General features: G+C 43.8%; 1 protein-coding gene across 2 annotated transcripts in view; it reads right to left on the bottom strand.

Annotated features, from left to right (window-relative positions):
- Positions 1-23908, bottom strand: part of Galnt7 (polypeptide N-acetylgalactosaminyltransferase 7) — a 123452-nt gene that overhangs the window by 4464 nt on the left and 95080 nt on the right. The window contains exons 3-11 of one of the 2 annotated variants that reach the window (XM_032919307.1): positions 20809-20975; positions 15551-15681; positions 15203-15282; positions 13202-13384; positions 10403-10520; positions 8513-8635; positions 6969-7187; positions 2624-2722; positions 1633-1761 (exon numbers count right to left, since the gene is read on the bottom strand). In XM_032919307.1, coding sequence (XP_032775198.1) covers positions 1633-1761; positions 2624-2722; positions 6969-7187; positions 8513-8635; positions 10403-10520; positions 13202-13384; positions 15203-15282; positions 15551-15681; positions 20809-20975 — 1249 coding nt within the window. Of the gene's footprint in view, positions 1-1632; positions 1762-2623; positions 2723-6968; positions 7188-8512; positions 8636-10402; positions 10521-12864; positions 13048-13201; positions 13385-15202; positions 15283-15550; positions 15682-20808; positions 20976-23908 lie in introns of both variants that reach the window. The other variant, XM_032919306.1, reaches the window with a different exon arrangement.

The raw sequence follows: 23908 nt of genomic DNA, 5'->3' as shown, positions 1-23908 counted from the left end.
AAAATAAAACAAGAACTAACATATCAGAACTGGACAAAACAAATAAGTAGGAGGAAGAGACCCAAGAAGGCACAAGAGTCAGAGACCCAGGGTCTCAGTATGTAGTTCAGGCTGGCCTTGAACTCACAATCCTGCCTCAGCCTCCAGAAAACCACTCACGACTTCCTGATGGACAGTTTTGCTCTGCTAGAGCCTTTTCTACTTTAAAAATTGCTCATCTCACAGGTCTCTACCATTGGTTTCATTTTCTTTTGTGAAAATAAACACTATTAACCTGTCAGGATTTGGTAATATCTTTTCCAACTTATTAAAATTTTTTCAGTCCCTGAGAGCTAGCTCAGCAGGTAAAGATACTTGTTTTAAAGTCTCATGACCCAAGTTTGATCCCTGAGACTCACATAAAGGCAGAAGGAGAGAACCAGCTCTGTACAAAGTTGTCCTCTGACCTTGACATTCATGTGTGCCACAGGGAGAGTGTGTCCCTCTCCTCACACATGTCACAAACATGACACACATGTCACACACATGACACAAGCAATAACAGTAAATAAAAATAAAACTCAGAAAATGACACATTCACAACTCACAAGAGATGGTGCCTGGGAATATTACTAAGGAGGGAACAATGCCTTCAGAACGGAAGTGGGATAGCAAGTAACAGATGAGTAGAGCAGAGGAGGACTTCCGGGCCTTTCATTTGCAAGGCTTTGCTAATGTTTTAGTTCATAACAAAACAGCTGGTTCTATCCTAACGGACACTTTGACGATTATACATTCTGGGTTTGCAAATGAGTGGGTCTTTAATGCTTGTGCCTTCTTGGGTCTCTTCTTTTTGTTTGTTTTGTTCCATTCTGATGTGCTAATTCTTATTTTATTTTGATTCCTTAGAAGCCTGTCTGTCTTCTAATGAGAGACAGAAAAGGAATTGGATGGGAGGGGAGGTGGGGAAGAACTGGGAGGAGCAGAGGGAGGGGAAACCATAATCAGGATATATTATGTGAGGGGGAAAACAAATCTATGTTAGACAATGCAGTCAAAGAAAAAATTATACATTAATCCATTAATATGGTTTAATCTTGCCAGAAAGCTTTATGCACAGCCGTAACAGAAAAGCAGCTCCGAGAGCCGGCGGGGTCACGTGAATAAACTTGACCTTTAACACAACCAACCCCGTTACAGTTAGCAGAGAAGGATGGGCAAACAGGAAGGCCGAGCATCCCATTCGTATTTGCCTGTCTCTATCGCCACCTGCTGGACAGCAAGAGCCAAGCACTTTCTTTTTCAGTGGCCGAATTTCAGGGTCAGCAGATCCCTGAATCCCTGACTCACTTACATTTTAAACGTTGGATTTAGATCTGAAAACAGCGGTGGTGGTGGCCTCTGGAACACTGGCATTCTCGAGTTTCTGATATTAGCACTAACTCTTCATGCCTATCACAGTGGCCTCGATAAATGATGACACTGCTCCAAAGAGGGATTCATCCACGCAAGCCTGTGCACGTAGCTAATGCAGAAAGTCCAAGTCACGGACATGGACATTTGGTCTTCAAATTTACCCATCTAAATTCTGCTGGCTGTTTGTTACTGACAACGTGACAGCATACACTATCCCAGAACTGGCCCACAGCATACCTTGAAGTACTGCCACTCCTTAAATTCGTTTAGGTTACAGTGAGTAATCATGACTTTGGATCCGTCGGGTCCCTTGGTCAAACACTGGTCATACTGCATGAGCTGATTTGCTTCATTGATTCGGAAAAGCTATTGAACAAACAAATAAAGTAGAGATGTCTTTCTTCCCAATACGTGTTTTACAAAAAGAAACAACTCCTATAACTAACTTATTCAATAATTTTTGTGCATGTTGGAAACCATTAGTCTGCAGACAAGAACTATACTCATTCTGAAATTAGTGAAGACCTCTATCGACACATTCATTACATTCCTAATTCTTTAAGCCTCTAATACACAGGGTGGGTAATTAACATATATTTATCATGTACCAACAAGAAAATTAAAAACTATACGTAAGCCTAATAGTTTCACAACTGAAACTAGACATATGAAAATTCCCATGTAAGGAAGCAAGGGAGCACGTGTAAAATAATATCTGTGTAAATTACCTAGTGTGCCGGTTTTAAACCAATGTCGCTGACTAAGTGCATTTGTCAAACTTTAGAGTTAGGCGTACTCAGTCATCATCAGTAATGTTCCCATAAGAATATACTCGTGTCCAGACATTTCTACATTTTCCTGTTTAAGTGAGATGTTTTAGCGGTCAGCTTTACTGAATGTTTTTACCAAGTCAAAATTAATAAACTAAAAAGCAAACTAAAGGGCTGGAGAGATGTCTCAGAGGTTAAGAGCACTGATGGCTCTTCCAGAGGTCCTGAGTTCAATTCCCAGCAACCATATGGTGGCTCACAACCATCTGTAATGAGTCTCATCCGTAATGCATCCTCAGCCATACATGCAGGCAGAACACTGTGTACATAATGAATGAATGAATAAATAACCAAATAAACAAATCTTTAAAAACCCTACCAACTAAACCCTGTTTGTCTGACCAGTGAGTCTTGCGGCTCTCAGCGTTGACCAACCCTGAAGAAAGAAGGGGACTTACCTGGTTCCCGCCCATCCTGTGGCAGGGTCCTAGCTCCACAAAGCCTCCGTTCGTCTTTCCCATGCTATCAATGCAGTATGCAGTCTCGAGGCCTCGGATCTGAAGGACAAGAGAACCGACGCTCAGGAAACGGTATGGTTTGTAATAAAGCAGCACCCAAGTGAACGTCTCTCAAGTTCAATGTACACGTATGTCGCAGAGAAAGCTCAGGGCTGTTATGGTGCCAGGCTGTAACTGGTGTCCCCAACCTGTAAATGTGTGTCAGCATCATCACCATCTTCAGATCTAGGGTCAACACTGAATGTGAGCTCATCCCACCTAAGGGAGCTAGCCCATACTGTGCTAGAAAACACCACAGGAGAAGCAAAATGCAAGTTACCCGAGGAAACGTCTCAGGACTGCAGCGTCCATGGACTGAGAGGCAAACAGAGGAGAGCTCTGTGAGTACACTGGGCGCAGATGCCCGCTCTACACACCATCCTGGACACAGAACAGACCCTGCTCTCTGAGTCCTCTCACTGGCCGGCCAGCCCTTCTTGGGGAGGGACCTCAAGGTGTCTCAGTACAAGGATAATGGCACACTGGTCCTGCAGTGTGGCTTTCCTCGAACTACCATGAGGTGGGTGGTTACATGGAGGCAAAGCAGTCATTCATTCATTCATTCATGTTTGGAATGCAATGCTGTGCTAAAACAACCACATTTCGAGGAATTCTATCTTCCTCTCAATTATAGGTCACCACACTATTTGGATATAGTGCTTGATTCTGTGGATGCTGAGGTAGTGGTTGCGAGCTTTGGAGTCCATGACGATGAGCAAGTCATGTCCTCTGGATCATCACAACATCAGGACAGACAGGTGTGTGGGTTGGAAGAGGAGTTAAATGTGCAGCTGAAGCAGCCTCCATACTCCCTGGTAAGCTCAGAGTCCTCAGGGGACACCCTTTAAGTAGGGGTTTATCCTGGACGTTCAGCAGATGAATGGAAAGGGAGGAAGGGGTGGATGCCAGGATGTGGACAAATTCTTCTGAAGACATAATTAGGACAGAGATGGTAAAAGGAGGAAAACCATTCATCTGTCTGTCCATCCATCCATCCATCCATCCATCCATCCATCCATCCACCCACCCATCCATCCATCCCTACATGTATGGACTCATTCATCCCTGAAATACTAAGTGGGTGGTACCTACCATGTGGCAGACATGCTACATCTCTATGTCTTTCTGTCTGTCTGTCTATGCATGCTCCAGAACTCATAGTTCACAATAACAGAAAGGCATAAAAGAAGCTAATACGGGAGCTATCATGTAAGAAACACAGGCCACAGGAGAGAAGAGCAAGGGCATTAAGGAAGGAGCTAGGGAGTTGAGGAGGGTGTTCTAGGGTAGATCTCATAGAGAACACAGAAAGAAAAACTTGAAAGACATGTAAGTGCATGCAGATGCTCAAAGAAAGGCATTTTGGGTAGAGGAACAACAGAGACAGGAAGTGTGAGGAAAGGAGGAAGAGGAAGAGGAGGAGGAAGAAGAAGAGGAGGAGGAGAGGTGAAGTAGGGTGAGGCAAGCAGGAGCAGGTGAGGTGAGAAAGGAAGGAGGGTCTTGAGGTCACCAGAAAGGGCTCTGCCTTCACCCAAGCAACTGGGGTGTCACCACCTCTCTTTCTTAAAGCCTCTTTCCAAAGCCTCTCTGATTGTTTCTGGTGTTTAGAACAGGTTGACTACAGTAAGAGCAAATCAATTTTGGTGAGAGGTGATGGGGACTTAGTCAAAGTATGGAGGGGCTAGACTCTGAAATTGATGCAAGTGTGAGAGAAAGAGATTCACCGGAGACTCCCAAGTTTTTGGCAATGAGCACAGATGGGCTGGAGAGGGAGAAAAGGTATTCAATTTGAGATGGACTGAATTTGAAATGATATTCAAGACGTCAAGAATATGTCTGAATGCATTTGCCTAGCGAGAGAGAGAGAGAGAGAGAGAGAGAGAGAGAGAGAGAGAGAGAGAGACAGAGAGAGAGACAGAGACAGAGACAGAGACAGAGACAGAGACAGAGAGAGACAGAGAGGGTCAGAGAGACAGAGAGAGATTTGAGTTGAGGATCAAATCTAACAGTCATTTGTACAAAGATGAGTTTAAAGCCATGGATTGGCTGAGGTCAAAGGAGGATTGATTCCTTCTACCCAGAGGGTTTCTGGGAGATTAAAACATAACTAAGTCTGGACTGGACTCCCCCGGATTCACGTTTTCTCAGCGAGTTATTAGCTGGTTTGCTATACCAGGAGAGATGGAGTAAGAGTGTTGAGGAAAGAACCAGGCATTAAAACAGGAAGTCCAAAGAGCAGCTGGAGTGTCCTCCATGTTTCTCTTCTTAGTCCCCAACTCTCAACACTGCAGACTCTTACGAATGGATTCAGACCTCTCTTCTTTTTATCTACACTTCTCGCTATATGGTCATAGTGTCATTGCACTAGATGCTAATGGCCTCCTGATATTGCTTTCTGAAGAGGCCTCTTTTCTGGGGTTCAGCACAAGATCTTGAACCAACAGGAGCTGATGTTTGAACCTGGCAGTCTAGAGGGCATCTTGCATGTGCAAACCACCAACAGACTCAAGAACACTATTCCTCAACACCTCCGTGTTCCCTGCCTACTGTGCGCCCCCCTCAGCTGCCCCCTAATCAGCTACTCAAATAGAAAACGAAGGCATCCCAGCCCTCATCTGTCACAGTCCATCCATTTCCCTACACCATCCTTATATTCTCATGACAACATCTGTGACTTAATGTTTCTTAGTTATGTCTTATACGCTCCCTTCCTCCAAGCCACCATCATTTTCGCTAGAACTTCCCTACCCATTCTTATATCTATCCTAAATACTCGAATGAAATCTTGAGCTTTTCTGTTTTAAATCCTTCATGGGCCTCTCTGGCCATCCTTCAGATGAAAGCTGCCTCCCCTTCCCCCAGACCCACGCCTGACACTCCACCAGCCCACCAAATTTCTTCTCCTCCATTCCTCAAATGTGCAACGGGTTTTTGCGGTGTTTTGAATGAGAATGTTCCCCATAGGCACTCTGTTCCCAGTAAGTGGCACTGTTTGGAGAGGCTTAAGAGGTGTGGCCTTATTTTAGGAAGGATGTCACAGGCATGAGTTCTGAGAGTCTAAAGACTGAGCATTTGCAGCTCCCTCTCTGCTTTGTGCTCGCAGTTTAGGATGTGAACCCCCATCTTGCTAACCCAGCCGCCATGCTCCCTGCCATTCCTGCATTTTGCCCATTTTGGTGCCTCTTAAGCCTTTAGGACTGTAAGCCCAAATACACTCCTTCGTTCACCAACTTCCTCAGTCATGTCATTTTGCCTCAGCAGCAGAAAAGTAAGCAGAGCAATGCCCTATCTTTGAAGTCACCACTTTCTGTTAATACTCTTTCTTGGCTCTCTGACTGGCTTAGGCCTTTATCATCCAGGTTTCAATGTAATGTCCTGTTCTCAGAAAAACCATCCCTGCCGTCCGGCCCTTCTCAGGACAGGACCTCACACTCATTTCCTTTGTAGCCGCTACCATCTTGTCTTGTTCTTTGCTTTCCTGGATTACTCTGGATCTCTCTATCTCCACTCTGAATAGCATAAATGTTCTTTGAAGAAAGGGGGCTGCATTTTTGCCCAGATGAATGACTGGTACACACCAGGGCCTTAATCAATGTTTGTTGAATGCACAAACTGACAAAAGCACATGACCTTGAAAGCTGATCGCCTGTTCAATCACCTCTGTGAGGCAGCCACATGCGGCGGCGTACGGCACGAGCACAGTCAGAATGGATGCCACGGAGACAAGTCAGAAGAAATAGGAAATGACCGTACAGATCAATGCTTCTGCCTTGTTTTTATTATCACTGCCCAATTCATTTGACAAGTGCTGTGTCAATGCCCTGTGTATCGGAGCTGGGCGGGCATTGTGAGAACCCACGGAAACATGGCAGACCTGGGTGGCTTTGATGAGGAAGGATAGAGAAAAGATCTTCAGTGGTTATGGTCACTGAGATGAGAGCAGTACGTGAAGCTGGGAAGAGAAGGAGGCAGAACAACAGACGGACACAGTGGGTGCTTGGAGAGGAGGAAACGGTGGGGGGATGAGTCACTGACAGTCACGGGGAAAGGCTGGGAAGGGTAGTGGTCAGGGCAGCTCTGATGATTTGCTATAAGGAGAGGGAATGTTGCCTGCCGGGTGGCTTCAGCCCCACGTTCATGCAAGTCTTCTCTGCTTTCATGAGTACCTTCCTGTTTTCCTTGCCTTCTTTCAAACACTGACTCCAAATATGCACATGTGGATATTTAAATACTGGCTGCTACTTACTTCCCCCCACTCAACATTTCTGGGTGGCAAAGGGTAGTGGGCAGTGATGTCGTAAGCGATTTCCTCCATAAACCACTTGAAACTTTTGCAGTTGTGATCTTCTCGAAATTTCTTCAGCTCAGAGATATCCCCATAAGGTAGCGCCTTGGACTCAGGACGGCTAGCATAGAAGTAGTCTTTATATTCGTCCCACCAGACTTCCACAACACGCACATAATTCTGCAAAAACAAAAACTGCCGTCATTATGGGGTGCAGAAATAACCGTAAAGGCATGAACTGCCCACCTTAGGTGTTCAGAACACAAACAAATACGGTGCACTCTCTAGTCAGAATGTGGCATTTAACTAATCAATGGGAACAAGAGGGATAAATAACACTAATATGTTATTTTCCAGGTATAAAAACATTACATATGCAGATTCAATTAAAACGTAGTGAACATAAAAGCAGACATTCCTGAGCTGGAAGATCATGAATTCTAAGATATGCATTCTATTCTGATAACGGATGAAGAATATGAAGCCCAGACCGGGTTTTGAGAGCCTGGCTGGACAGTGGGGTTTGTTCTCCTCTCCTTCCTTTCTGGTACTGACACGTATAGGATGCTCACGTCCTCAAAGCCATCATTACAAAGAATCACTCCTCAGGAGACTCTGTCAGTCTTTTCAGACTATAACAAGCATTTTACCACAACTGCGAATTACCTGCACACCTTCCACAGGCGGCTGCCACAGAGGAAAGGCAGCTACTGACCAATCAAATAGACAGACACTGTCATCACCCACGAACATTTAACTTGCAGATTTGGACAGGATTAGTGAGTACTTCCAATATTAAAAGAGAAAAACCCTGTAGTCCAGCAACCTCAGTATAGTGTACATTCCTCAAAGATGGGGATTCAGTCCACCAGTGAGATATCTGAACTTCGGTGCAGAATTTTCAAGCATTTCTTAGAACGACCAATATTTGGAATCAACCTAAGTGTCTGCCAACTCATGAATGGATTAAAGAAAATGTGACATGCACAACGGAATGCCCAGTGTTTAAAAAAGAAGGGAAAGACTGTCATCTGTAACACACAGGATGTTATGGTACGAGAAATAAACTAGGCACAGAAAGAGAACGTGTGCTCACTCACAGGAAGGATGTACAAGAAGCCAGTGGACAGAAACACAGTGGAATGGTGGGTACCAGAGGGTGTGAGTGGGAAGACTGCGGAGATGTTTTGGCAAAAACCACAACATTTCTATCACAGGAGAAACAAGTGTGGGGATCTCCTGCATAGTAGTTACTACAGCTAAAAAGCAGGCACTGATAGCACGTTATGTTGTCTATAAACGAAAGTGAGAAGGAACAGGGCTAAAATGAATAATATTGAAGAGCAGTGAGGTACTGCAGCAGCGAGTCTAGCCTTGGCTTACGGGGAAGAGAGTCTAGCCTTGGCTTACGGGGAAGAGGCAGCACGCCTGTGCAGATTTGCCCCAGCAGGACATCAGTCTTCCTTCTCTTCCCTTCCCTCCTTTTGAAAACAACACCACCTCACCTTAAGAGTCGGAGAAGAGCCAACGTAAAGGGGTGGAGGATTTCCTTGCCAGCCCTCTAGACGGTAGATGTGCCCGACACGAGAACAAGGCACAAATAACAATTTGCCACCGCACTGCCAGATCTGTCAAGGAAGAATGTGTATTGTGAAAGTGATCGGAAATGCAGAAATCAATAATGGAAAGTTTGTTCTGTAGACTTTAAATTAGACATGAGGTCCACATTGAATTATTATTATTTTTTTCTTTTTTCTTTTTTCTATTTTTCGGAGCTGGGGACCGAACCCAGGGCCTTGCGTTTGCTAGGCAAGCGCTCTACCACTGAGCTAAATCCCCAACCCCACATTGAATTCTAAGCTAACGAACTCTAAAATAATCAATTATGTTAGAAAGACAAGCAGCAGCGAGGAAGGCAGTGGTGAGATATACAGTAAGTTACTATTAGTGCATTCCCTCCTCTGTTCTTCTGGAGACGGGAGCCGTAACTGGCTTCATAACCTTACACTCCTCTCTACTTAACTCTGTTCTTATTTATAGCAAGAGATTACTGAGCTTTGGGTCATGTTATCCCCTGGCTTAGTGTCTTTGTTAGCTACCCTTCTGCTTATCAAACCAAGGAGGCAGGGTGAAGACTCCTTAGCATGGCTCTAACTGCACTTGCCTGCTGTGTTTAGTGGCTTCCCTGACCCCGCTCCTGGCTCCTTGACCCCACCTAACGGCTCCTAGACTTGCCCTTCGCATTCAGACCCTTGTCCTTCCCTTATCCTAGGAACGTAGGAGGCTGCTCCTCTTCATGTATCTCTGCTTATGCAAATCAGGCATCTTCTTTCCATCTCCAATTCTCCCTCGATCGCGATGGCATTTTCTCCAACCCACCAAACTGAATGTCTCCGCCTATTTTTAAAATCAATTTACTACATTATAAACTTACTAATATTTCTGATCTTTAAGTTTTTTTTTTGACAATTATAAGTTCTTTGACAGAAAGGATTAGCTGTCCCTAGCCTAACCTTCACAACACTAAAACACAGGATTTTTAAGACAAGAAGGAATGGATATCTGAAACCTGTTAGCGCTTCCCCTCCCTGCATCTCTGAAAATAGGGCAGGACTATGATGGTAGAGTTGGACCAAGCAGGATGGCACCTCCACTGCCGTGGGAGGGGGACGGTCACTGTGTGACGTCTATCACCATGTCCTACAGCAGTCGAGGATACCTATGCCAGTAGACGGTCAACACGCAGCCCCTCCAAAGCTGCTATAACCCAAGGCTCCAGTAATGAACAGCCAGGGAACAGGAGAGGGAAATGACTTCCATTTCTGAAGCCATAATTTTGGGCTGAGCTCTGCAGACAATTAATCATTTTACTTTATTTACCCTAAGAGCTATGCTTTATTGAAGCATTCCTAATAATTTAGAGAAACTCATTATATATTTTTTCTAGAAACACACACCCCTCCCCCCACCAACTAGCTGACCTTGGTGTCTCACACCTTTAATCTCAGCGCTTGGGAGGCAGAGGCAGGCAGATCTCTAAGTTCCACATCAGCCTGGTCTACAAAGAGGGTTCTATGGCAGTCAGGACTACATACAGAAATCTTGTCTTTAAAACCAACCACCAACCACCCAACCACCCAGCCAAATTAGCTTTATTTGAAAGTGATAAAAGGTGGATACCTAGGAGTAAACAAGAGGCAGGGGGTGGTGGCACATGCCTTTAGTCCCAACACGTAGAGGGATCTCGGTGAGTTCAAGGACAGCCATGTAGACAGCCTGGTCTACATGGAGGTCCAGGACAGCCAGTGTGGCAGAGAGAGACACATATCTCCTCCCCCAAACAAACAACCCTCCAAACTAGTTAAAACCGAGCATTTGTTTGAATGAAATGTTACCTTGTATGAGATTTCAAAGTTTTCACCACCCCAAATCTGGAGACCAGGATCATAGAGACCCAGTTCGAAGAAGAAGTCCCTCTCAATGGCAAATAATCCACCAGCCATAGCGGGAGACCTATGGGAAGGACGCTGCATGTGATAATGGTTAAAAACAAAGCCCCAGCATCCCTTCACCAACAGACAGACAGCCTTTGGAGCACAGCGTAAGAATGCACAGAAGAGGCAAGACTGATGGCCAAACATTAAGGAACTGTAAATCCTTCACAAAACAATGTGCTCACAAGCCCTGTATGAATTTGCCAAAACTTCTGAAGCAGGTCTTTAGACGACTTCGATGCTTCACCACTAGAGGGCGCCTTGGTTCTTTTTGTTGATTTAAACAATTTGTTGTTAAGAGAAAAATTTCTCTTACTCTCCCAAAACACAGAGCCTTGCGGACACTGTCTGCTGACTTCTCCCTCCATGATTTGTGAGTCCTTCTGGGATGAATGAAATGATACACCGTGGAAAGAGTCTGTCATTTTTTAGTTTTATAGCTCAAGACTTTGCCAGATAACGGTGTAAATCACTGTAGAACAGCCTGGTTCATTCAGAGTTTGCAAATGGAGCCAGGAATGACCTAAGGATTAGGACATGGGGCATCACTTTCTACTATGGTAGGAGGTGGGGGTGCAAAAAGGGAGCCCCATGGGCTTCTTGTACAAATCTTAAATCTGGTACATTTTAGGAGGAGAAAAAACACTAACATTTTAGGGTCAAGTCACTCCCACTATTGAACAAATATACCAGAATAATTTCACTATATTCTTAGCATTAAACAATAATCAATGCATTATGACTTGTAAGCTGTAGGGAATGGGATACTGTTAGAATTTTGTATTCCTCATTCACGTAATGTCTGTCTATCACTGCGCCCCACTGATTCCACCTTGCAAAGGTGTAGGTGTGTAATTTGTGTACCATTCACTGTAGAATAAGGTCTACGGAACATATTTAGTTACTTACATTCTGAAAAGGCCATTTCTCCCCTAAAATACTGGCTGGTGCTTAGTAAGCAGCGAACAGACCCATGTTGAGCAGATAATGAGTCAGGTTAATATTTTTAGTACTGACGGAAAATCCCATCAAGAAACAGTTGTCCTTTTATGCTTTTTCTTTTTAAAAATACACTGCTTAGATCACTAAGCCAGTACATCCTGGTTATATCTCCCAGACACATTTGCTTAGCTGCTATTTGACATCACGTCATTACGCTTGTGCCTTTTGCTCCTCATATATAGTCCCATTCATCTCAGTACATACTCGGAGGGGGAGCTTAACATGTTCACAAGGGAGCTAATTAAAGAGACTCCCCTTAAGTTTCCATACGTTTTCTTTTAAAATATGTCTTTTTACAGAACTGCTGGACAGACCAAGGTAAGCACCTTTTTCTCCTAGGTGACGACTCGTGAGCCTAAACGGCCAGCAACAGGTTCCAGATTATTCTGAACCTTAAGGTTTTGAATGAAAATTTGGAAGACGCCCAGGGAAAGCTCGAAGGCCTATCATTTCCTCATGTTTGCCATTCAGTGTTCTGATCACAACATGCCCAAATCCACAACACGGGAGCACTGCCCCAAATGAGTTCGGATATCCTGAGCACTGTGACAGGGACAGAGAGACTGAAGCAGGACCACGGGAGAGGAACAAGTAACCAACCAACAAACAGGAAAACAAGCAAACCGCAAACACATTATGGATTTCATTTGGGGGTCACTTTTTGAAAGACTGTGAAATGTTCAAAATGAAAGGATCAAAAGGAGATCGTCAAGTCAATCGTTCTATTTGAATAGCCACAAGCCAGAATAGCCACAAGCCGACCGGGGATGGGGCTTTTCTGTTAACCAAACATTCTTTGGAGAACCAAGCAACAGAGGATTCTATGCAACATTTTCTAAAGTCCTGCTTTTGTATTCATCGCATTTAACTGACATGAAATTAGTGTCAGAGCTTCAGGCTACAAAGGGGAGAACCCAGCAATCTCTTGCTGGTGTGTCCTTCCCCACTGAACACTGCAAACACTGCACCCAAGACTTCAAGGGGCCAATTGCAAGTCTGGAGCTGTCCGCAGCTTATGTGCTTCTAATTTACAGAACACTCTGCCGGTTGGTCTCCTAGGACAGCGGGAAAGGACTGCTCTCTCCTTTCCTGCTTAGTCTTCAAATTAATAACGCTGTTCACAGCGCCTTTTCCCCAATGAAAGAGTGATTCACATGAGTGGAGCTTGCATTTAGGGTGAAGGCTGTTCGGGAAGCCAATGTGAATTCCTCAAAGCTCTGAGGCTGCAAGGAGTCATAGCTCTGTCAGGATCTGAGACAACAGTTCTCACAGCGAGCGAGCGAGGTTTCAGCATGGCAAGAGGGTTAATAGGTTAGCAGCAACCGGCGAAAGGGGAGGTAGGTAAGTGACTTAGTGATTACCGATAGGGCTCAGTTTTTGTCTTTCTCAGTCTCTTCTCTCGAGGGGTCAGAGGCACCCGTTTCCAGAGCATACTCCAATCCCATGCTCCTCGGGCATACCCATCTTCATCACCACCCCCTTGGGGTATAATTTCATAAGTGTTGCCGTTTATGACATCTATAATCGGCACAGTGCAAATGGTTCTGTGTTGTGTTGATGATGCAGCAAGATCAAATGGAAACATATGTATGGACCCACATAGTTATACGAGTTCATAGGGAAGGAAAAAAAAAAAAAAAAAAGAGGACTTAGGTAAACATTCAACATAAAAAAAAAAAGTGAAGTCATAATCTTTACCGATAAGGTTCAGTTTTATGTTTTCTTTTGGCCTTTTCCTTGTGGCTTAGTGGAATACGTTTCCATAGCATACTCCAGTCCCAGGCCCCTCTGGCAAAGCCATCTTCGTCCCCACCTTGCTGTGGTTCAATGGAATAATCATTCCCGTCTATGTAATCTATTAGAGGCACAGTACATGTAGCTCTGAAACATTTACAGAAAATGAAAACGCATTTAAGAACCCCAAACCGACTAGTTCACCATGCCTGGCTACACAGGCTCCGTTTGGACTTGGTTTCATTCTGCATTAGGAAATGATTGCCTACCAGGGACATAGAGTAAAATAAAGTCTCGTGAAAACAAGCCTGTGTTAGCAGAAGGGCAGAACGGAAGGGAGTTTATCCTACGTATCCAAACAGATGCCTAGGACAAGAGCCATGCCTTGGAGATGATTAAAAGCTTCCTCCTTTTTAAGTCAGGGTTACTGATGGGCAGCCATCTCGTGGTAACTCTGTAACGTTTACCTGTCGTTTACTCTCTGTGTCCCCCATTAAGAACAACTACAAGTCTTTGTGTATACACTTCCTCTGACAGCACACTCTCAACAGCTTTTTCCAACTCTCTGTTCCTTTCTGATCCTTTGGAAGAAGTTATTACGAACACATCTTTCTTGCTTTTACTTAATTTCCTTCCCTCCTTTAAAACAACTCACGTGGAACAAAACTAAAACCTCAGGTTCTGTGTTGTATTTTACTTAAGGAAAAAAAAAAAAAAGAGAAGCAAGAAAGATGCTTCAGTATCTACTGAGGAATTTAAGGAATGAACTAAGAATTTGAAGGCTTGGAACAAATCCTTCCTTTGCATTTAGGTTTTGTAAAATGCTGCCCCTGAAGAACCAGCTGGATGCTGAATTGCTGTTACAATGACCTTGGTCCCTGCCCATTACTAGAAAGGGTTGAGAGTAGATTTCTCAAAATGGAGATCACAGAGAAAAATATCTATGGGGCTTAGAACCTTGATAGGATGGAAGTGGATTCTAAAGAAAGCTTACTTCTCTCCTGAACAGAAATTCACAAGAGGGCCACCATGTGACACACGGGCTCCCCACTTTTCCTTTGGAAAGCCACTCTCTTGCTGCTGGGTAGGCTTCCACACTGCCCTGGTGACCTGGCTACCTGGTCATATATCCTTTCTCTTGCCACGTGCTTTTCACAATTTAAAATAAGTGTGGAATTGTAAAGAGGCCCAGAGATCTGTCTGGCAGTTTGTCAACTACTAGATTTGTGGCACATTTCTCTTCCCAAACCTTAGTGCTGTCTTCTAAAGTGTAGCTAATCACGTCTACACAGCAGGGCTGCCATGGGGATGCAGCCAGATGGCGTGCACAATGTTCATGACGACAGAGTCTCCCACCTTCTTCCTCTGACCTGTGCCATTACCACAAGAATACGTTGCATTTGCCTAGATTCTGCAATGGTCAGGACTCTGAGGAGGAAGCAGAAGCTTTTGGAGCTAGGGACTAAGGCTGCTTTCTGGTGTTTGAGATGGCTCTGTAAACTGTAACTCTGTAAAATGGTGATCACTGCTTTCCATGGCACAACTGTCTCTTTCTAAACCCTCACGTTTCCACAGGAGCCCAGAGACTTGACTGAGGAACAGTTGGCCCTTTACCGTCTGATGTAATCATCTCAGAGTTCCCTAGAAACCCAAAGGCTTAATGTCAAGTCTTCAGAGCATTTATCCTGCTGAGAGGGGACAATTAATGTTAGAGTCTCAACAGAATGTGAGACAGCTCTGCAAGGGGACACCTAACTTCTTCCGAATGCGGGCTGGCTACATTTGAATCAGCCCAAAGCATCCACCTTGTTCCACCCAGGAAACAAACAGCACAAGGAAAACACTCCTCACACAACATCTGGCAAACTATATGGTACGGGATCATAGAGAAGAATAGCATTTGTCCATCTAGGACAAGGTTTTACTTTTTGACTAGGAAAGAAAAAAAAAGCAAGGTGACGTTACCTGTCCTTAGATATGGGAGCTACGAGCGGAGCATACCAGTTAACTGCCACCTCACAGTGGGCATCAAGGTATATCAAAACCTTAAAGAAAAGAGGCAGGGTGAAAAAACACTCCTCAGATACGGCACAGCAAATAGCACACACATTTTAAAATGAGATGCTAATACAAATTAGCACTTTCGTCAATCTTGACATGTAAGTTATCCATTCAAACCAAACCAATATTCTCACTTCAATTAAAAAAAAAAAAACAACAAACCAAAGGATAATTCCAAACTGTATCTCATCTTTTCACTGCCTAAAAGGGAGTGCTGATGCTGTACGCAGCACACTAGCACACACGTCCTACCTGTCCCAGCTTAGCCTTCTGAGCGCCGATGCTCCGAGCTTGGATCAAGCCTTCTCTCCTCTCATTTCGGAACACCTTCACAAGGCCATTCCACAGCTTTATGTACTCGGTCAGCTTTTCTTTTAAGTGTTCTGTGAATTAAAAAGAAACCATCCGACGTTATAGATGTTTACATGGAAACTTTTTTTTCCTCTCAAGAAACAATGATTGGACTACATTTCCTTGATTTGTAAAACAGTAGCAGTAAATAGCTGTGCTGTGCAGTCACTCATCCATCGTTCATGGGTCAGATCAACGGTGAGATCAACAGAGACAGAGGTAAGGACGGAGGTGCACTTCAGTGAGACCGTGTGTGAGAAGCATTTCTGAGATCCTGGGTTTGTTCCTCCATCACACCAAAGACAGATGGAAGGCAATGGGTTGCAAGTTAATTTTAAGCCTAGTATATATATGGGGAATTGGGTAGCATAAAAACATTATTAAACTTCCCTGTGAACATTAAATGAATATTAAAAATTTAAAATGTCAGGTTTAAAAAATAAAAAACCATAATATTTTGCAGTTGAAAGAAGTTCAGTCTATTGAAGGCCATGGAGTCTTCGCAAGGTATGGGCTGCTCGAAATTCTGTTTCTGGGTCAACTTTCTTCACCCATAAAAGGCACAGAAAATCGCTGTCTTGCTGTGATCACAGCCACCAAGCTGGCCCGTAACAATCAAAAGATACATTTTTGTCTGTAGCATAGCATTACAAGTGTGTGTGTGTGTATGTATGTATGTATGTATATATATATATAAAATTAGATATAATCTTTATAATCACATATACATATATGTTTGTGACTTAGAAGTGGGAATTCTACGTTATAAAAACTAGGTGCAATTGGCAAAGTTTGCATCTTGGCGTCTCACTGTAAAATAACAGCTTTTGTTTATCTTTGTGAGCCCAGGAAATTGGCTCACCAGCTAGGGTAAGCTCCTGTATCCCGCTGAGACGCTTCCTGAGGACATAGAAATTGTCTTAAAATTGTTAAAATTTTGGCTCATCAGTACTAAACCACCAAAAAAATTGCTATACACAGCTGAATGCTGGTTGCAAACTGGGTGTGTTGGACCATATATTTAAGTTTGCTTTAGGAGGCTTTTTAATGTTTTTGTTTTGAGATAGAATGTCATATAGCCAAGGCTGGCCTCACATTTACTATGGCTAGACCTGAAATTCATTGAGGCTAGACCTGAACTCTCTTTCTCTCTTTTTAAAAAAATTTATTTATTTATTTATTTATTTATTTATTTATTTATTTATTTATTTAATGTGAGTACACTGTCGCTGTCTTCAGACACCAGAAGAGGGCATCGGATCCCATTATAGATGGTTGTGAGCCACCATGTGGTTGCTGGGAATTGAACTCAGGACCTCTGGAAGAACAGTTGGCGTTCTTAACCGCTGAGTCATCTCTCCAGCCCTAGACCTGAACTCTTAAAAAATTGTTTTAAAATTGCACGTGTATGGCATTTATGTTGTGTGTAAGTCTGTGAACCACTTGTGTGCCTGGCTCATGGAGGAGGCCAGAGGGCAGCACCTTATCCCTTAGGACTGCAGTTACAAATGGTTCTGAGCCATGTGGGTGCTGGAAGTCGAACTGTGGTCTTCTGGAAGAATAGCCAGTCTCTTAGCCTCTCTCCAGCTCCCAGACGTGGAGTCTTGATCCCCTGCCTCCGCAGAGGAAGCACTGATGTCACAGGTGCGCATAACAGCAGCAGGGGCTTTATTACCAACAGAAACACCCATCACATGGGCTTTCAGAATGAAGATAACACGCACACACACACGAGTCTTACAAATACAATTAATTATGTTTCCCTGCTAAAATGTTTGGTGACCTTTCCCTTCCAAAATCAGTTGTTCCTTTCTTTTTACACCTAAGTCCCCCCCCTTTTTTTTTCTCAAAGCTTGGTACAGTCCTTCACTACTATTCTCTATTGAGGATTACTCTGAATTCCATTAGGGCTGTCTTTGGGACATGTTATTTCAACACAAGCCTTAAAGACATCTTAATGTACACAAGTGAGTGACCTATTTTTCAAGTTTAGACTCTCAGTCAAGACACATGGCTTCTCAGTGACCTCACACTGCAGTAGACTGTATTTAGGACTCAGAAACACCCTTGCCACTTTCTAGGTAAATATTGCCTTTTTACACCCCACATTTGTCAGGCTGGGTTTGTGACAGTTGGTGGCGCAGTTGTCTGGAAAGGTCATGGGTCACTTGTGAGCAAAGTGTCAAGAGCTCACTCGTGTTCCGTGGTCTTCTCTCTTGTCCATCTCTGTGGAGCCAGTGCAAGCTGGGGCTGCATAGGCCCCTCAGCTGGAAAGCAGAGACTGCCCTGAACAAGGTCCAGTGGGACCACGAAACCCAAGACTGCTGCAGACCTCTAAGGTGGACCAGAAAACCCTTGCATGTTACAGACCCTAGGGAAGACCAAGGAGACCTTGGATGCTGCAGACTTTAGGGTAGGATCTCAAAAACTTCGGCTGCTGCAGACCTCTAAGCATCGGGCTGTTCACCTGAAGCCACCTTGGTCTCAGTCAAAGATGCACACAAGTGGGGAGGAGTCTGCTCCATTTAAAGGCTCCCTATCTTGCTCAGAGAGAATGCTGTCATTACCTAAAGGGTATGAAGAGTAGTTAGATCCTTTAAGAGGCTTTATGTTGTCTCTAAAAAAGAGAACGAACTTCAAGGTTTACTTTCCCTAGTCTACTGCAGCAAAGTGCAAGCCATTTTTTTTTTATTTGAGCTTTATTAAGCAAATACTACACTTTTTTCTGAAGCTAGTAGCAACAGATCGTAATGTTGTCTTGAAATTGGAAACACTAACTACAGACCTTCTGGACTTGTGTGTCCAGGGAATCTAAAAGTTTCTGCCTACTGTGAGGTACGTAGATCCTGCCTGAGTGTGAGCCTTAGAACTCAGAGATCTGCAGCATGAGATGCTCGGACAGACAGCAAGAGGAAGTCAGGGAGCAAACAGCCCCACGCCTCAGGGCCCAGGCTTTCTTTGTACCAAAAAGCTACTTTTCTTTTTATAATGATGATTTTAAATATTAATAATAAAATTTCTACCATTAGTACCAATACAGGAGAGTTCAGAAAGTAGTTTTGTAGATTTGGAATATTTTATACACTTGAAAATCACTGGTGATAGTGTCAACAGTTCCATGAGAAGGCATATTCTCTTTTCTTATTACTTTAAGTGTATGTGTGTTTGCTTGTTCACACACGAGTGCACCACATGTGTTCTGTGTCCCTGGAGGCCAGAGGAGGGTGCAGGCTCAACTGCAGCTGGAGTTACAGATGCTGGTGAGCCGTCACATGGGAATCAGACCCCGGCCTCTGCAAGAGCAGCCAGGGCTCTAACCATTAAGCCACTTCTGCCGCCTGCTAAAGTTTATTTTCAAATGTTTGTCTTGCAGAAAAATAGTTTTGGTAAAAGCATTTGTCATAGAAAACTGCAACCAAGATAAAATATCCAAGGTAATAAATCTATTTAACTGAGCTTAAAAATTAAAGCTATATGTCTAGAGTAATTAAAATGATTAGTAATTGCAGTTATCAGCTGCAGGAAATGAGGGGGAGGGAATAAGTCATCATTTTATTTTTTTTCTAGTGCTAGCATATGTGTACAGATCAGGATTCTAGTTATGTCCTCTCTGAAGCAGCAAACATTTGTCCAAAATTCAAGAGTTCTGAATTGAGCTTAGGGGAAGGAAGCTGCAGAAAGCTCTCCTGAAAGGTAGGTATTTTATGGTACTCAGGTTCTTCAATCCTAACGTAGGATTTGGTAGTCATGCCTTATGCAGAAAAACTGGAAAACGTGTTTGCCAAAGTATAAATATCCTGTTATTATTGAATAATTGGACACTTCAGTCAGTTCAAAAACTTCAATTGCTTTGTGATCAGCAAGATAAATAAGTAAATAAATAAATAAATACGTAAATAAATAAATGTGCAGATTTACATGGAAACAGCAACATTCCATTTTCATTTCCATGTTGACTTACTATCTGGGGCTAGAGCATTATTTCTACACTTCTGTAACTAGGAATATATGTTTACCTTACAAAAACGTGTTGAAAGAAATTATTCAAATTAGCTTTAAAAAGTTAAATTTTCTAGAAAATTACCACTTGCTCCTTCTCTTTCCAAGTTGAACCAAGATGACCTAACATTTGCCTAAATACTGTAATGGCCTCCTTTAAAAGAATGAGGACTGAGCTGGGTCCCAGCCTCTGGTCACAGCGCCTGAGAGACAGAGGCAGGATGGTCAGGAATTCAAAAGATAAGGCTATGCCAAGTTACACAAAGAGCTCAAGGCTAGCCTAGGGTACAGGAGTCTCCACACATGCTCTCCCACTCATAAATGATTTTATTTAATATTTGAAATCAAATAGAGAATGTAATGAGCTGTAGAAGGTGTGTTCTTGAGAGCAGCCCAGGGCGCCCAGGATGATGGTTAACATGATGACTCGGCAGGATCGAGCCCCCCAAATGCAGGAGGTTCCAACACAGACTTGGGTCTTTGCTGGAAGAAAAGGGGGTCATGAACTGAACGGTGACATTTATCGCTCCTTTTTCTCGGTGTTCATTCAATGAACCCTTAAACTGTGAGCCAATATAACCCCCCTTGCCCCTTACGTTGCTTTTGTCTGGTATTTAGTCACAGTAACCAGGAAAGTAACTAATATACTCGCATTTTCAGGGCAAATTCGGTATTTGCAGCATCGCTCAACTGCAGAGTGAAGGCTGTGAGATAGGCTCGTGGATTTCAGTTTGAAAACTATGGCAGGAGCTTTGAGTGACAGTGCAAAATGTACACATTTCTGGTTTTCAGTCTTTCAGTAAGTTATTCCTATAACTCAACTTTTGTGAATTCCAAGCCGCACAGAATTGAATTGGTACAGCGTCAAAAGAAAGTATTGAGCTCATGGATTTGGATCTAACAGTTAATTACTGCCTCCGTGCCCGATGGTAAGCCACATGAGTTCTTGGAATCTCCTGAAGAAAACAGGTAATTATAGTATTTTAAAGGTTATTGCTAGGATTAAACAAAATGACTCCTATACAGTGCTTGGCACAGTGACAACACAGTGACCTGTCAGTAGATATCCTTCATTTAAAAAACTTCTTTTGATAACACATTTTAATAATTACTTATGATTGACTTATTTTCTAGTGAAGATGTCAATCTATAGATATTACCTTTATTGCTGAAGTCATCGATTAACACAATTTCTGCTAAATACTTCCTGGGTGTCCTTTTGATCACACTGTGGACCGTCCTCATGAGGGTTGACCATCCTTCATTATGGAAGACGATGACGACGCTTGAAGTAAGCAGGTTTTCATCATAGTGCCAATACTTGCATCTGCAAAGAGAGTGTATTTAGAGACAATCTACAGCGCTCGGCTTCAGAGTCTCTGGGCTCGTATTTTCTGATTGGATTAAATATTATTGATTGATCTAAGGAAACCGTATGAAGCTCTTTGGATCTCGGCAGAAACACAAGATGAAAGAAAGAAGCTGGTGTTTAGAGTGACTCTTAGACAAAGCTCCTTGGCATCAGCACATTGTGTGATAAAAGAAACAGCTCTGAACCGGGGCAGAGGATGCCAAAGATACTGTTACAGCTGTCGGCGGCTGCTTTCTACTACACAGGTATCACTTTATTTTCCTTTCTGAAACGTGAGCTTTAAGTGCAAGAGATTTATTCTATTGTCTGTCGGACAGTTGAAAAATATTTAGACAAAAGTCAAGCAGGCTAATCAGGAACACGCGGGAGTCTGGGAAATTTACCATCAAATGACAATAGCTCTAGTATTGTCTAGATGTATTGAATTGACTAAAGAAGGTTACGCCACAAAAAAAGGAAGAGTTTGAAACAATAATAGCAGGAATAAAGCTCTTGGAAGCCCTTTCCTAACAGGAAGACCCTCAGAACAGTGTCTGAAGAAGATGCCAGAGCCAGGGTAGACCAAAGTTAGAAGGATCCCCAGCCTCCTGCAGGGTAACACGTTCAAAATCCTGGGCCTTTGTGTGTGAGACAGACCAGGAGGTAACAGCACTTGCTGAGCAAGCCTGGGGAAACTCCTGGAGCCCAGGCAGAAGGCAGAGCGGGGGATGTAAACATGTATAGACATGTACATGTAAACACGTATAGTACTCCCCAGGATGGGCTGTTCCATAACTGATTTAATCATTTCCTTATTGATGGGCACCTCACTTGGCTCTCTCCTTACATAGGAGCCGTAGTGTCCTTAACAGGACAAGCTTCACTAGTTTCACTCAGCACCGTCTTCTCAGCAGCTAAGACCCAGTAGCCGCTCCGACCCGGGATGATAGTTCCGAAAGCCACTGGATGTGTTTGCTTCTTAGTATGTCCATCCTGTACAATCCTATTCTGAGATGACCTTGAGAGCCAGTAAGACCAGGTGGTCCATATTCTGAGGAAGAAGAGCCCTTCTCTTCCCAAGACAAAAGGGAAAACTGAAGATCGCCTAGTATGGAGATGGGAAGAAGTCAGGAAAAAACAGAGGACAGAATGTAACAAAAGCAGACAAAGAGCAAAGTACAATGCTGCGTGCCTGTAAGTAGTCTACTCCAGAGGTAGAGATGGGGTCAAGTCAAGGGCACCTTCAGCGACATAGTGAGTTCTAGGCCAGCCTGAGCTCCAGAAGGAGATCCTGTCTCAAGCCAAACCAAAGCAGCAACACAACCAGCAGCTGAGGGATGGGCCTGTGCCATCTGCACTTCATGCAGTGCAGAACACTGACAACAACTGAAGTGTAGTTAGGCAGGAGCTACAGTCTCCATCGCACCTCTTCCCTGCAGTCTGTCTCTCTTGGCTCTACAATGACCCCACGGTTAGAAGTTTCCACATATTTCAATGGGGAGCAGAGAAAGTAGAGTTCAGTCTCGTGGCTGTTGACTGTTATTAGGCCTGCTCCTTTTCACAGAACTGTAGTCACCTTGTATTCTGTCTCCATATTGGTCATAAGCTGAAATGAAGTTCAGGTTCTCAGAATCTGCTTGCCAGAAGTAGTGACTCATAGTGGACACTGAAAATTCTCCTAGAAAGTCCTAACACGATGGCTGTGGTACCCATGCTTTGTCATCTCAGTGCTCTAAAGCTCCCCCGTTCACCACCCATCCACCACCTCTTTTACTTCCCTTAGGTGCAATCAGCTTAAAACTGAGCTGAAAATACTTTGTCTACTTAGCCAAATGTAGTACTCCCTCCACCCTTGCCTTCTGAACTTCTGAGCCTGTTTTCTTCCTATAAAAAGCCTGCCCTGAGAACAGACTGGCACAACTAGGACCCTTTTTGTGGTCCTGGTGGATCAGTCTTGGGATGTGCATTCAATAAACTACTCTTATTTAACTGAGATCCGTGTTCATATGGTTTGTGTTGCAATTCCTGAACCCAGCAGCTGGTAGGAGGGCATCAGAGACTCTGTAGTGTGGGAACTTTAAGCCATAGTTTGCCTCTAGATGGCAAGAAGGGCTCAGCGGATTCAGTAGGGACCACGTGGAGATGCTAGGCCATCAGAGCAAGGATGGCATGGAAGAAGCCACTAGTCACCAGAAGTCACCACAGCACTGACGTCCTGCAGTAAGACTTCATCCTCGGAGCTTAAGTGTTGCAAATCTGATCCCTAAGAGGAAGGGTGTTGGGTGGGAGGTAAGGCCATGGGGGTGACTTAATATATCCATTTTGTTACCATCACGGGGGGTTTCTCAAAACCTGAGGTTAGCTCCCTCCTTTTGCTTCCTCTCACTCATTCACACAGGATAGATTCTGCTCTTGAACCTTCCTCCGTGAGAAGAGGCCTTAGCAAGGAGCTCCCTGCCAGATGTTTGTCTCTCAGTCTTAAACCTTGTCAGCACTCAATTTTGAGAAGTTTCGTTTCTCTGTAATTACTCACTGTGTGATCTGTTAGCAGCACAGAAAAGGACTGAAACCAATACCTCACTCAGAAGCTGATGAAGAGTACTCATGGAGATAGGGGCACCCTTCACTTAGGGCCAGAAGGTGGCAGCACCACAGGAGGACATGGCCTTAAGTCACTGGATGCTAGAGAGGAGAGCGACCTCTACAGCACAGGGCTTACAGTGTAGGCCCTGAGCTAAGGAGCCAGCCCAGCCACAGCTGTAGGGCAGTGTAGTTTTCATTCTCTCTGACCACAGGCTTCTCTTTGCCACAAGCAGGTTCTGGACAAAGCTTAGCTTTTGACAGTTTTTCTGGTTTACTGTGGTGAGGAGAAGTGAGAGCAAAGTGCACACTGGGTAACTTCTCATACA

The sequence above is a fragment of the Rattus rattus genome, chromosome 13, assembly GCF_011064425.1.
Source record: "Rattus rattus isolate New Zealand chromosome 13, Rrattus_CSIRO_v1, whole genome shotgun sequence".
NCBI lineage: Eukaryota > Metazoa > Chordata > Mammalia > Rodentia > Muridae > Rattus > Rattus rattus.
Note: the sequence above shows the minus strand (reverse complement) of the source record. Positions and strands in the feature narration are given on the sequence as shown.